At 40.3% G+C, this 15,304-nt stretch overlaps 1 protein-coding gene across 1 annotated transcript; it reads right to left on the reverse strand.

The window, feature by feature from the left end:
* Positions 1 to 7,786: 7,786 nt before the first annotated feature.
* On the reverse strand, positions 7,787 to 15,042 carry mdfic2 (MyoD family inhibitor domain containing 2). Its single transcript, XM_034584993.1, has 3 exons — positions 14,955 to 15,042; positions 11,403 to 11,615; positions 7,787 to 8,485 (listed from the first exon to the last, which is right to left on the reverse strand). Exons 1-3 carry the CDS (start codon positions 15,040 to 15,042, stop codon positions 8,268 to 8,270), a joined length of 519 nt encoding a protein of 172 aa, XP_034440884.1. The 3' UTR covers positions 7,787 to 8,267.
* Positions 15,043 to 15,304: the final 262 nt, after the last annotated feature.

Consider the following 15,304-nt stretch of genomic DNA (forward strand, 5'->3'; position numbering starts at 1 on the left):
AATGTCATGAGAGACACAGCATGTAACTCTCATAACTTACAGTGTGTGATTTGTGATCCAGTGATTGTGTTGCTGTTAATATTGAGAACCTTTGACAAAGTTAAAGTCATATTCTCTAGGTCACAATGCAGCGTCGGGGCCTCGCACTTCTGACTGTGTTGCAGCAAAACCCCGTGACCTCATCTCAAAGCAGTCTGGACAAAAGGTGCATGTTGGGAGTGTATTTGCAGACGATCATCAGCAGCCTTTTGATGGAGACAACTGAAGCCTGTGATGTTTATTTTTGAATACCGTCTGAAGTCTGTGTTAACACTGCGATACTGTAACACACCTCAGCGTCTGCACAGCAGATACATGTATGACAGGAATTCAATAGTAATTGGCGTGGATTGCTTCTGACACGTGCTGCTAGCTGACAGCTGCTTTGTTCTATGGTCAGATCTCATATTTAACACATCAAAGAGTCGGGATACTTCACACTCTGCTAAGGACTGATAGCAAGTCTGACACTTCCCTCAGAAGACAGGAGAGTTTGTCTCGCTGTGGCGGAGAATGAAGTCAAGTTGCATTCAGCGCTTCTTTTTCTCATCCCTGCCAAATAAATGAAGTTATACTCGGGCAGTTTTTTACAAGGAACACAGTAAACATCACAGAGGAAGCGCAATGTGTATGAGGGAATTATTGGCAGGAATTTCCTGCAGCAAGAAGGCATATTTAAAAACTGTAACTATATTTATAACCTTGCATGAGTAGTCTGTAAACACGGAGAACTGTTGTGAACACGAAATGCGCTGTGGGTTAGTGTCTATACAGTGAGAATGACTTTGCAGTTTGAGGATTTACACCAGTGAGACAGGGAGAAGTAAATAATAAATTTTTCTTTTTTGGTACACTCCTCCAGTTGTCTAATTGTAGCTCAACAAAATCATCTACACACAACAGACCTGTTAACTTTTGCTGTGTACATATGACAAACAGAGTTGCATATGGATGTTACACAGAGTTACACAAAGTTATTGCCACAATGAAGACAATAACCACAAATGCAGCTTTGGAACAACGGTAGTGAAGAAAAACAACACAATTGAATATAATTTATTCAATATTAAAGGTGAAGTAGGTGGTTGTGGGGAAATATATTTGAACTCAACAGCACAACAAATACAGTGCCTTACTCAGAAGCTGAACTCCATGACTACGCACCTAATGTCTTTGGTGAAAATTATAGATATGGATTATACCAAGTTTTATGGGATACAAATACATTTGTCTGCTGGTGGAATTATTCGTAGCCTTAATAAACTAAATTTTATAACAATTTTATGACAGTAAGTGCTGTAGTCGATGCCAAAGTAAACCCAAAGGAATACACTTTTTTCAGAGAGCGCAGGAAAGAAATTCCAAACTGAAGCTCACCCAATTGTATAGTGAAAATAATCCAAATTATTAATGAACTACTTCACTTTGTCGGGTTACAGGTTAGATTGACCAAACATAATAAATCCTGTCAATGTGGAAGCTGCTACATCAGCTAACGTACTCTGTCCTGGTCCTTACTGGATCTGAGGTTTCCATTTGTCCTCTTTCCAAAACTATTTATCTTGAAATAGTTTTGTGTAAAATACATCGGAGATGTTGAGAATGAAGTTTTAATATTACAGGAATATAGTTGCAAAATATGAGAGTACTAATATTACAAAGCATTGTCTTTCTACATATTCATTTCCTATTGATTTCTTTAAATAAACATATTTTTTGTTTAAACTCATGTGTGGCCGTCCCTTCTTTGTGCAGCCTTGAGCAGGGTTGTGACACAATTTTATCCTTTATCTCCCAAAAAATGTTCTCCAACATGGCCCTAAACGTTCTCCTAGTCAGTCTGCCAGAGATCTGTTTCAAGCTATAGCTGAGTTAGCTAGCTCGCTAATCAGCTACAAATCATCTCAGTCTTAGTTTGAGATCAAATTTACACATCCTCAGCCCAAAACTAGGAGAAAAAAAAGCAGAGATTGATTTTTAGTAGGTTTTATAAACTCTGAGGACCTGGAGGAAACTGCAAGTATTTGTGGGGTAATGTGACACGTCCCCTCATCAGCCCAGAAGACCTGCAACACCCCCTCTTTATAAGGTAAGGCAAAGGCAGGGGCCTGTTAATGACTTGGTGTTAAACACCCCATTTTAACCGATGCACAAGGAGTGAGAGAGGCATGCTCGTCTCTATAGGCAGTATCCGGCAGCATTTTGATGTCTCTAACAAGAACACAATAAATTGTTCCTCATTATTCAGTAATTAACTCCAATGCGCCGGGTCCCCATCCCCCTGCGCCACGCTCTAAATCACCACCCTCCTCCCCTCTTCTCCTCCTGCTACACAGCTCTTTAATTTCCTCTATGCTGTGGGGGGTGGGGGCAAGAGAGGAGTGGAAGGGGGGGACACACACAGCTTGATGCACTCCATCATTCCCTTGCCACCCTCCTGTCACCCCTTTGCCCTACCCCAGCCGCACCCTCCCCCTCCCTCCCTCCCTCCCTCCCTCCTTCCTTTCCATCCCCATGCCAACTCCTCACCAGTGTGTGCTCTCCCCGCAGGATGCCACCTGGTTAAAGCAGGGAGGGGTCAGCTGAGCCAGGACGACAGGCTTCAGTCACATTCGACGTAGTGAAAAGGAGCAGCGCCTTGCACTATCAAGGCATCAGAACTCGCCCCCCGGCTCCGCTCGCTGTCTTTTTCGCAGGGCTTTCCCCTTCCTCCCGTGCTCTTAATTGTTCAAATGAGGTCATTAATTGGAGGCTGAGTCAAATCACCTGTCATTTCAGCTGGGAATCATCCGCTGATTGAAAGGTATCATAAAAACCTGCCCAGGGCCTGGTTTTTGCGGCGCCTGCTGGGAGCTCCCTTCCTGCCTTGACAATCTCCGCCCATGGGCACACAACTCACTTTACTTGCAGCGGCGGAGATTAGGTGGGTACAGACTTGGGTGACACACATCCACGCTCATGGCCCAAATATAGATTCAAGAGAGTCAGTAGTGTCAGGCGCAATTCCTGGAGGATGTTATGGGGAGTGTTCGCTTTCCACTGTACTATTAACGCCCCTGACCTAATTGAGGATGTTGCTTCCACACAAACCACTTCACTGTAAGAGAGTGAGGTCAGGTTCATTTGTGGGGGTAATTGTGAAATTGGCATGTAAACTAGGACAATATAATAAATGACAAAAAAATTAGGACAGATGTCAAATTTCTTGATAGATTGTTCAGACATGTCCTGATGCAATCACAGATGTGGTGTGGTAGTCCAGCAATAAAACTACATTTATAACTATATGTTGTATCTACTGTCTTCTGATGTCACAGTTTCATGGGGCAGAATGTTGTCTTCTTAGCCATCACATTATTTTGCTCAGCGTCCTGGGTGTAGCTGGAAAGGAGGCTTATGAACACATGCATCGAATATTTGAAGTGACGTCAACTTTAACGCACCAAAACATTCTTCACCTTGTGACAGCTACACTGCACAGCAAGGTACTGAGAGCTGCACTCCCAGACACTTAAAAACACTCAATTTACTAAAGAAAAATCACATTGAATGTGTCCGCAGTATTGACACAGAAAGACCATTAGAAAAACAGGCCTAAATTATTCTGAAGGCACAATGCTACATTAAGCTTTGGGACCCCTTTTTTTCCACATGGACTTAAGCTTGAGGAACACTACATAAGATGCTGACAAACCCGCTGTTTGAAATAAAAACCCTCTAAACACATGGCATTAATATTTAATGGTGCTGCTTCCTCAGGAGGCCACTCTGGGCTGCAGTGCTGTGTCTGAGGGGAGATGGTATTAGTGCTGTGAGCTCTGGAGGAAGAGCAGCTTCACACTAATGAAGCGATCAGGGCCTGAACTCTGAAGAAACCTCACATCCGATTAGTGAGCAGAGATGCATGTAAACATGGCGGAGCTGCACGCGATTAGATCACTTTGTTAATGCGAGTCTTGTGTCACCAAACACAACAGCGGAATGGCGTGCAGTGTTTGGAAGTATTTAGCTTGCTACAACACATTGCACATTTAATCATTTCAGTATTAATCTTTCTTTTTGACTCTCTGTGCAAGTGTTTTGAATTAGGCTGTAAACCGGGTGGAGTAGCATGAAAGCTAATGGGTTACCACTATCCTCTGAGCAACCATTACGGTGCATGCACATGTTGTGTGGCAGTGAAAACCACCTGACCTTGTCCACATCCGCTCGGCTCAGGATGGGACAGCGTTTGAACCGTGGCCAGCAAAGGACAGGCCATTTGGATGTTATTAAAAAAAACATTAGTTTCTGAAGCCTGTGCTGCTCCCAGAGCCATCAGGTAATTTGAAAGGGATCCAGCGAGTTTAAGATGTGCAGATGTTTTCGCTTTAAAACTGGCATCTGTTTATGAAGGCACACTTTATGTTCGAAAAACCACAAAGGACCACCAATAGGTTTTATGGAGCAGTATCAGCTAGAGCACTCAGCTTTGTAATTGTGCTACACCAAGTAATGAGAAAATTGGTCACAAGCAGTGTTCCCTGTAGATGTAACCCGCAACATACAATTTTGCACAGCTTGTGTAGTATCCACATTTATTTTTTTGTAGTCTGCACGCTGCTTTCTGAGCTCGTGTGGAGCTCTTAGGAGGTCACACACGGTCAGTTCAGCACATAATTCATATCAAAGGAGTAATTCCATCTAAAAATACATGTAACTTCATACAAGGCCTGTAAAAAAAAAGCACCTTGAGCCTTCACAAAGTCAACTTCTTCAAAAATTATTCTGTGCATATTATCTTAACCCTCTATTACTAAATACTGTGAATGTAAAGGTTTAAAGGGATAGCTCATTATCTACTCACCACTATGCCGATGGAGGGGTAGGTGAAGTGTTTGAGTCAACAACAACACTTTTGGAATTGCAGCCAAATCCAATTGAATTGAAACAGCTGGTGACTACTTCTTCAAACGTAAAAGAACTGCAAAAAGAAAACATGAAATGCCTCCATACTGCTCCTGTGGTGTCATCCGAGTATCCGTAAACCCCGACATTCAAATTCGACTCAAAACAGAGTCATTTACACCATGTTTTAAGCCTAAAAGTCTGCCACCGGAAGTAGCGATGCCCTTTGACGAGAGCTCGTATGCAGTGTTTCGGAGCCACGTGGCTCCAAAACACGTGGCTCCGTGGCTCCGAGGAGGCTACGTGGCTCCGAGGAGGATATCAGAGGACATCTAGGCTATCAACATGGTGTAAATGATGTTCCTGACTGAACTATCACAAAGCTTCATATGTCCCCTGGAGAGAACTTTGAGGAACATGAGGAAGTAGAAAATGAAATGATTGAAAAGCATTTCTGGATTTCATCAAATTTAGGCTGGCACGGTGGTTGTGCAGCACTGTCACCTCACAGGAAAATTATTTTTGGGCCGAGTTTCAGTTTTAAATTGAGTTTGTATTTGGTCAAGTAGAAATATTGTGGTTTATTCTGCCTGTAATGAATGAAAATCTGACATCTCATTACATGTCCTATACGTGCATGCGACATTAAAGTGTGGTAAAGCTTCTATAATATGTAGAATAAAATAAAAAGTTATATTTGTATTTTGCTAAATGAGTAGCACTCTCTTGTGTCTTGTGCAGCACTGACACAGACTTCTAGTTGTTGCTTTATATAAAATAACCAAACAAGCACATTAAAAGAAATGATGTACAACCAAGAGAATATAAAAATCGATTCAACAGTAAAAGAAAAAAAAAGTAAAAACGTCTGCCGCATACTTTACTGTCGGCAGTACAAGGCAAAGAAATCAATGTGACTTACAGTATATTTGGTAGATGACCACATTACATTAGTGTGTAAACTGCAGCGGCACCACAGGAAACTAAAGTAAAGTAAGTAAATAAAAACTCAATAAAACCTGCGTGGTCTGTATTTAAATTAAAGAAAACAATGACATAATACAGTGGATTGTAACAGCACAGATGATGAATTCTGTAAAATATTAAATCATTTACGAGCTACAGATTTGGAAATCAATCACAGTGACAGCTCACTGTATATCTGCACATATAATACAGAATTATCAAACTTAGGCATTTCAGATGCATTACCTGTGTTTCTATCTGTGTTATAGGACTGTAGTAGGAGTGTGTAACTGGAACAACATGCGATGGCAGTACTTCTGACGCCTGCACTATAATAGTCTCTGTGTTTTCAGAGTGGGATTACTCTCGTCGTCTTTATGTGTAATAGCAGAAAACAAATGTTTGGTAATTGAGCGTGATCCAGTAACACTCAGTTGTGCACCTCTGACCTGTCTGAGAAACAGATGGTGCTTAAGAACAATGTTGTGTTGTACTGTTCACTGTTCTAACACCGACTTGTCGGCCAGGCTCCTGTGTCCATTTCCCATTATGTGACAAGGACATCTTTCAGACTGAAGTGATCCAAACACTGATCTACCACTTGAGAGAACTGTCTTTGAGAACAGAGGTTGAGGGGAGCGTCAAGGACGAGTGTCTCACAAATGCCACATCCAGCAGCTCCTGTGTTTCCAGTGGCACTTGAACTGAAATAGGCACGCTCAACAGGGGACAGGCTTCAAGACTTTTTTTTTCGACACTTCAGAAAAACGTTGCAGCTGGAGAGCTTATTGGTGTGTCAGTATCAACAGAGCAGCGATGGAATTCACAGGCCTGGAGGCCAGTGTATTGTTTGCGGTGACACTGCTGCTTTGTTGCATGGTGATTCGGTACAGTACAATTTAGATTCAATACACTACTTAACTCAGACTGTTACAGTATTCATTGATTCAGTAAGATGGTGATAGTTACAGCCATGATATGAGTGTTCGTAATAACTTATTAGGAGGAGCAGGTCAGAGATAAATAAATATTTATTCATAATAACATTGACAGGATGTATCAGCAAATTTCACATTAAATTCAACTTCAGGAGACACATCAGACAAGTATGTGAGGGTGGTGATAGTGAAGTGTTCGAAAGTTACTATAAAAGGACCATTCCAGCAACAGTGGGACAAGGTATAATAGTAACGTTAGTAGCCAATTATTACTATTATTATAGCAACTGCCCCCAAAATGTGTATGTTGTATCAGTACTGTTGCATTAATGCTTTTCATATATGAAATATATGAGAAATATTGTTTGTTTCACACATTTATGTATCTGGTGTGACTATTGGGCCGGCATTAGGGCTAACACCTTGGAATAACAATCCAAGTTGGAGAAAAGTTGTGTTTTTCCTGTTCTTCTTTACTGCCGATATTGTGTGAATCTAGAGTAATCTGCCTCGTGAGTGATAAACTGGCTTTTCAGATTTTTGGAGATGACTGTAGAAATCTGAGCAGCCACCACTATAAGAAAGTTGCTATTTTCATACATTAATAATCAGATGGTTTGGTTTCATAAATATCCATGCAGCATGGATTGTTAAATTCCTTCATTTTAAAACATGGTTTGAATGCACTTTTTACTGTAATTCACTATGGTTGAAAGCATCTGCCATATAAAGGCAGTGTGTAATGTATTTACTGGATGTAATACTTTTTTTCAGAGAAAAGATTGACAGCCTCAATACATAAAACTTCCCTTACAGTCATCTTGACAGATATATGTTCTATTTTTTAAATGATTGAGGTAAAATGTACCTGTGTTGAACAGGAAGTATTGGAAACAGATACAGTATTTTGCAATAAACAGAGGAAACACTGATGCTGAACCACAACTATCAACAGTCTCACTACAATTTCTCCTTTGTACCCCGAACATAACATGGAAAACCTAACAGACCCTTTTTTCACAGAAATATTAAATACGCCTTGACAGGAAACACAAACACAGTAGGTGTGATTAATAATAGTGTCTGCATTCAGTTCCTGGCTCTACTGTTCTGGCTCGCTGCTTTAAAAATGGGTAACAGCCGTTGTCAATCATTTAGGTCCACTTGGCTTTTCCTGTCAAAGTCAAACTGTCTCAGATGAAATGGGTCCGTTTCATAGATTTGGGACATTATATTATATAGATACAAGGTCACATGCATTCACAGATGCATTATCTATATTTATTGTCATTTTAACACCACAAATGTTGCATGTAACAGCTTCAATATTATTTTCTGTGCATTTATCAGTGTTTTAGACTGAAGAAACTGTCCACTTCACAGTCTGATCTTTGATTATCCATCAAGTTCCTTAGGGTAATGAGTATTGTTTTCATCCTAGTGGAAGCATAACTCAGAAACCTCCATCGCCAGCTCCAGACAATCCCCTCCTTCATTACAGGCACTGAGCAGACCACAGTCCAAGTTCGTGCAAGAGTCATCGTCGCTGCTGGATGCAGACTCTGCTGCCGTGACGACCTGCTTGTAGTTGGGGCAGCAGTTGCTGCTGTAGAAGCGGCAGAAGAGGCAGTTGAGGATGATTCCTGCACAGTCAACTGAGGGAGACACACCCAGTCAGGAAGGACGTTAAGTTTTATAAAAGCTTATAACCCCTTCACGCTTTTGCAAAGACCTCTTTGAAATAATGTGTGATGTTTAAACCATATCTGGGGACATAAATCATTTGTGCTGCTATAAGAGCTGCTTGTCCTCACTTATATCTTATAACATTTTAAAAGCATCCTTTGCTTCCTTTATACATGCATAATTTAGGAAATCATGCCCCACTCCCTCAGAGAGACAAGCAAGAAAGCTGTTTGGAGACATAATCAATTACTCCAAGTCTCTCTTGTATACTTTGCCAGGAGCGTTTCCAAATTGTGGTGTGGCTGCAGTGAAGCAATGTTGTGTGTCTTCCCAGCAGCCTTTGCCAAATGGTGCCCCCTCGGGTGCTATGAAGCATGAGATCATCAAGTGACACTGACCATGAACAGACAGTTACTCACACACAAGACATGTTGTTGGAAAGACCCTATGACGTGTGTTGCAAAGAATTCAGAGAAGATATACCGTATTTCCTTCTAGGCTGCAAAATCGTATAAATCCATTATTTTAAAATGTTTTTAAAGTTTGAAATCTGCATCTAGATCCTGGTCTGTATCATAATACATTTTGATAAAGATATTACACTTTATGGGATGAATTATGCACAAATTCAGCTAAATCCACTGATTTATGGTTATTTAAATTCATTCAGCTGCTATTGTATGAGCAAGATGACCCTACATTCAACTCATACTTGTTATCAGCATGTATCCACAATATGTCATTGCAATTGTGCACTGCTTTCAAGAATTTAATCAGATGTCAGAAGTGTTACAGTCGGACGGGAAATAAGATTTGGAAGAAGAGCATTTACAGGGTTATCTGAATATATAAAAGTATAAAAGTATAAACCAATTGCCTCAGTGTAAATGTTATGATGTGACTTTTGTGATTTCGAAATGACAGAATGGAATTATCTGCACCGAAGCCAAGAAGAATAGGCTCAGCCCAAATACAGAAATATGGTAACTAGTTATTCAGATTTCATTCTACGTAGAAGACCAAATCTCATTAGTGGATGTAATGATCAAGTGAGAAGAAGGTGGCTAAGACTGATTTAATTATCTTGAGGTTCTACAATTTGCACCATGTCTAAATCATGGATGGTTGATGCATTGTTTGAAGGTGGTTAAATGAAAGTTTTCCACAGCGTGCCAACCCCTTTGTTTTGGACATGGCCGTGAAGGGGTAGTGTCATCCCTTTCCTCTATGTGATGTAGGGGTAGTCGCCATCAAGCCCTTCAAACACCCCTTCAGCTGTAGTGTATTCAGGATCCCCCTAAAAACAAAGGGGTAGACGGAAATTCCTGAATGCTTCACTAAGGGACGAAGCGAATCAAGACGGTGTCCACTGCGGGTAAAATGCTCATAAATGTAAGTATGAAATCTTGCAAAATAATCAGGAATTTCTATTGGAATATCTTATTTTAATCCAGTGGAAAATGTAATTGAATCACTGTGACAAACGTTTCAGGAAAATCGCAATTCACGCTGTCAAAACAAGCATGTAAACAGTCTGAGTGAGAGTAACGAGTAACATTCGTTACTACCGTGTCCCGTATATGAAATTTGAAAAAAAAAATTCCTGCTCATGTTATAACCTTTTCAGTGTGAGGCAGAAGTTTCTATGGACAGGACTAAGAACCGATGTAAACACGCTGACTAACTGTGCATTGATCAATAGATTCATCTGTCCTGTCAGTCCTGCAGTTGTCAGATGTGTCACTATTATAATGTAAGTTGATAACGGTTGTTAATATAGTAACCTTAGTAAATATTGTTTGTCACTGTAAAAAGGTTGGTTGGCTGATGACGTAGCGAGTGTCCTGATACCTAGGGGACTTCCCCAGTGGCTCTGTTTGAAGGGGGACCCTCCCAAAGGGGCACTTCATATCTAGGGGTAGGGCCATAATACTCATATATGACACCTGCTGTATGCTGTCCTTGGTTTTGTGATTATGTGCCTAAAAGAGACTGTAAACAAGCTCCTAAAGCTTTGTAACAGTGACGTTGCTATTCTTGGTAACATAGTGTATTTTTATACGAAAATAAATATGATTGTTTTGGATACAGTAATCGTCACTGCTTACATTACTCCGTCAGTTTCCATATTCATATTTAACATTCAGCATAAATGAGCCTAAAGCAGACTCTTAAACTGTTGTTTGTCAAGAAGTAGGAATCTACTTTTGTACTTTGGACAGGAACCAGTCTAGCTCCAGCCTCTGCTTCCAGTTTTTATGCTAAGCTAGGCTAGCTAGGTCCTGACTCCGAATCAACACATGATATGACATACATTTTCTTATCCCTTGAAAAGAAAGTGAATAAGGGTATTTCCTAAAATGTTGAACTATCTCTTTAATTAAAATGAGTTATTTTAAAATGACTTATTTAATATTTAATTTAATACAAGTGCATAAGAACAAACAGTCTGTGGTGTAATCACTTATGCTGCATGTACAGTAGCGAGTCTACTTTGGTGGCCTTTTTTTTCATTAGTCTTCCTCTTTTTTGCTGTAGTTTCAGTTTCTTAATTATTCACACATTTTCATAATTGATCATATGAGCTGCATTTAAGCATTCCCACTGCATAGTGAGGCATAAAGCTTGCAATTTGTCAAATTCTTTATTCTGTCTTTGGTCTATGGCATTATTATGCTGCATATTAATGATCATTTATTTCATCAGTGCAAAATCAGTGTTTGGATGAAAAAGTTAATTTCCAAACAGTTTTTTACAGAGGATTCAACTCAAGCTTTATTTTTCCTGAGAAGACTTCATTGTGTATTTATCTGAATGGGTTTGGCAGCTGATCGTGCAGTTTGACGGTGTCAGACGCAGGGGTGAGTAAGTGCTGGTGTCACTAACCTCCCATGTTGCTCTGCGGTGAAGAAGACAGAGACTCTATGGAGGAAGAAGCTGTGGAGAAAGATCTCCTCAGGTACGTTTTCAAAGAGAACTGAGGGGGAGAGGATCTGTCACACTCTCTGGGCTGCTGAGCATCTGTGTCCCCACTGGTGTCCCCAGCCTCAATCTCTGCAGGTCCACAGTTTCTGACTTGAGCCTCAAATTGAATCCTTTCTGTAAGAGACAAAATGTTAAATAATAAATAAAGACACACTTATTAGCAACAGGTACTGATGCTGACTGATTGACTCAGTCATTTGCAACACAGTTAAATCCACTGAGGACTGTATTTGTCTGCTGTCGTCTGCACTTGTCTATGTCTCAGAAGAGAAAAGTAACAAGCCTGTTCAGATTTCACCATTTGTAACTGCAGTAATTAATTTGAAAAGGTAGAACTGGACAATTTACTGCCAATAGTAGTGGCTTTATGGTAATGTTACAACACCATGCAATACAATGCAACTCAATACAGTAGTATTGAGTTGCAATTTTTAAAATCGAACACTGTGTTCTCCACTTTCATGGCTGGAAATTTCTTTCTGTCAGCACAAAAAATACTTTTAAAAGTCTTTATACCGTCACAGGACATGGCAGCTATCCAGTAAAACCAGACTGTTGAGATTCTTTGAGGGTTAGACACTGTAGAAACAGTGAATGCCATAAGGAGTGGGAGTAAAACTGATAAATCACAGCTTTGAAACAGTTTAAAGAAATTACCGAAGACTTTGCTGAGATTCAAATTAGTGAACGACAACAAGACGTTCATTTTAACTGCACGAGCCAAATGCTTTTTTAATGGAAATAAGTCAACATTTTTGGAAAAACATATTGTCTTTCTTTCTGAGAATGATAAGGCAAATGATGCATGCAAGCTGAATGTATTATTAGCAGTCCAGGTCATGGCCTGGTGCTGTCCAGTGCTTGCTTACTTGCAACTCTAAAGCTTGTTAATTGACTTGTTATATTTTGTTTGTTAACCAGTATGTCAGGCAAGCAATTTCATGGTGACAACAAGAGTTTAATGATACATGGATTGTATTTCTCATTATCTTTACAGCCAAGCTGGCGCCTTCCCCATTTCTAGACAAGCTAAGCTAATAATCTCATTGTAACAGCTAAGGAAACAGCTAGCCTAGCTCTATTCAAAGTAAAGAAACAAAATCCGCTGAACAGCCCATTTGTTTACCCTTCCCTCTTTATGCTAAGCCAACCAAACTATTGCTTTAAAGTCTATGTCCCGACTTGGGACGACATCTACAATCTGTGTGATGAACATGCCACTGGTCAATGATAAAAAAAGGTATACTGTTTGAATTGTTTGCCATATCGTCAAGTGGAAACTGGAAATAAAGTCCTAAGCTTAGTAGCTTAATAGCAAAGTGTATCCAACACATAAAGCCTGCACACCCACACAAGTGTTTTTAATGACTCGGGCTGATTAGACATGGTCACGTTAAAAATGCTATTATGCGAATTTATTACGTTCCAAAACTCAAGTGCCAATAAGAATGATGACAGGTCAACCAGTCATTCAAATGGGTGCTACAAAATGAACAGGAGGGTGGAGCTGTCAGTCAAACACAATTTGTCCACACCCTCGTGGTCCTGAGAATGGGAGTAATCAGATAGCGCCTGTGTGGGCGGACTGAAGGCCTGCACAAGCTTTAATGAGGCTGGTAGTGCTCAATGTTGAAGAATATTTATTGCATGGAACTACTGATTGATTCAAAATTGACAATTGTCAATTTGGTTATTTGTGTCCAAACCCAACCCAAGCCTGGTGAAGTTCATCTAAGCTGCACTGAGTTTGTATTACTCTGTGCCTGACACACATGGTTATTGCTTGCTTCGCTCGATAACAGACATATGCAGCGTAACAAATCTGCCCAGCCAATGTGACCAGCCTGAAACTGAATATCATTTCAGACATTTTTGTCTGACTATGGTCGGTTGATCCACACTCTAATGTGGAGCCTTGCACTAATAGACACAACATACAGCAAAAGACCAGTCGAGCTTCTCAATGTGCAAATGTTACAGTGGAGATGTGTGATACACCAGATCAGTGGTGTTATACAGGTATATGACCCTCACATGGAAGTTGGAGCTTGTGAATGGGTACTTGTGTACACACTATACTTGGTGTTCAATTGGTAAAGTCGTGAGAGCTCCGTGGTCAAGCAATGGAAACCTGCATGCTGCTTGTGAGCAAGCTAGCAGGTGGTTAACATATTGTAAGAACTACAAAGGCATAATGACTGAGGCAAAAATTACGGTGTTGGGAATCTCTTCTGTGACATTTTATAAGGTACAAACTATGTATGGCTATAATTAGAGTATAGTAACTTATCAACCAATGAAAAACGTCCTATGTCGTCCACCATGTCTGAAAACGTCAGCAAACATGTACAAGTTGTGTGGTCACGGCTTTGTGAAAATCCAAAGTCCAAGGTTGTGAAGTTTTAAGATCAGTATGTCAACATCAAATCTAAACAGATATTAATGAATTATTGCGATGGCTGCAGAGTGTTTACTTTTTCACCACCTATTTGAAATGAATTATTCACCATTCCTTTCTCTGGTTTATTTAACATTTAATGCCTAATGATTTATTCAAACTCTGGGCACATTTTTGAAAGTCGAACTGTATTTGTCTTGTTTGTCTTACCTAAACTGTTGAGAGACAGATACAAATGGACGTTGCTCAGGGCTGTATTGGCCATTTTTAAGATTTAAGTGGCTGTTTTGTTATAAATATGCAATAGCAAAGTTCAAAATATGTTCCTGTGTTAACGCTGTCAGGTTTTATCTCTCACTGGAAATGTCTGTAATTTCATCGGCCACATCTCAGTGGCTGAAATGAGAAGCCAAGAAGGAAGGAATTGGTATTTGAAGAACAACAAGTTTAAAATAAACTTCAAAATCAGCGCCGTCTGACTGTATGTTTGAGCTGAGAAGCAGCGTGATGCTCCGGGGTTATCTAATGAATTAAGTAAGAAGTGCAGCTAGTCCGTGCCCATGACCATTAGCTGATAGAGAAATTAGGCCTGCAGGCATACTTTGCATTTTTCAGGTTTTGTTCCAGTGTTTGGCCAAGCCACACTCACTCATTAGACACCACAGTAAACTGGATGTGAGGATAATTTCACTTCATGTATTTAATCAAAATGCAAACTCAAAATTGCAGCACGACAGTCGAACAGAAAAACATTCAAACTATTTAAAAAATGTATGTAAGCAAGCGACTGACAAAATCCATTTGTTTCATTGCTGCAAAATGGGATTTGTTGAGGAAATCTTTCTGAAACAGTGCAACTTTTCTTTAAAATTTCAAATGTTCAATATAAAATAACACAGAATAGAAATAAGCACACTCAGGCAGCTGCTTCAGGACGAGGAAAACGGAGGATAACACAGACGACTGCACATTATCATAACAGAGATTTACAAGAAACACAGTGAATCAGTGGCGATGCTCTGACTTTTTCCACAGACCTGAGTCACGTTACTTACCTCCTCTCACCCGGCAAGAGCCCTCCTCAGCAGCGTTCGCCCTCCCTTTGTCTCTCACATCGGCTCTCAACGTCATTTCATCTGCCATCTGGTCCATTGCATCACAAATAGAGAATGTACTTAGTATGACAAACCGGATTACCTCAAACCAAAAACATGAGGCTCCACACAACTGAGGCCAATGTGAGTCAACGTCTGACACCGATACCACAGCTCAGTGTCTCCGTACTCATGTCAGCTCTCAGGATGTGTCTGCGACATAGTCTTCTGGTCCAGGCTGTGGAGGCAGCTTTTCACCTCGGCAAAGCGGAGAGCATCCAGGACAAAGTATCCTTTACTTTGCACAGGGT

Source organism: Hippoglossus hippoglossus, chromosome 5, assembly GCF_009819705.1.
Source record: "Hippoglossus hippoglossus isolate fHipHip1 chromosome 5, fHipHip1.pri, whole genome shotgun sequence".
NCBI lineage: Eukaryota > Metazoa > Chordata > Actinopteri > Pleuronectiformes > Pleuronectidae > Hippoglossus > Hippoglossus hippoglossus.

What these genes read in the sequence shown, in the direction of transcription:
- mdfic2 (XM_034584993.1), bottom strand. Translation starts at nt 15,042, where the DNA reads ATGGCAGATGAAATGACGTTGAGAGCCGATGTGAGAGACAAAGGGAGG. An exon ending in CTCTTGCCGGGTGAGAGGAG is followed by an intron (nt 11,616 to 14,954) that starts GTAAGTAACGTG and finishes TGTCTCTTACAG; the next exon opens with AAAGGATTCAATTTGAGGCT. An exon ending in ACCGCAGAGCAACATGGGAG is followed by an intron (nt 8,486 to 11,402) that starts GTTAGTGACACC and finishes TGTCTCCCTCAG; the next exon opens with TTGACTGTGCAGGAATCATC.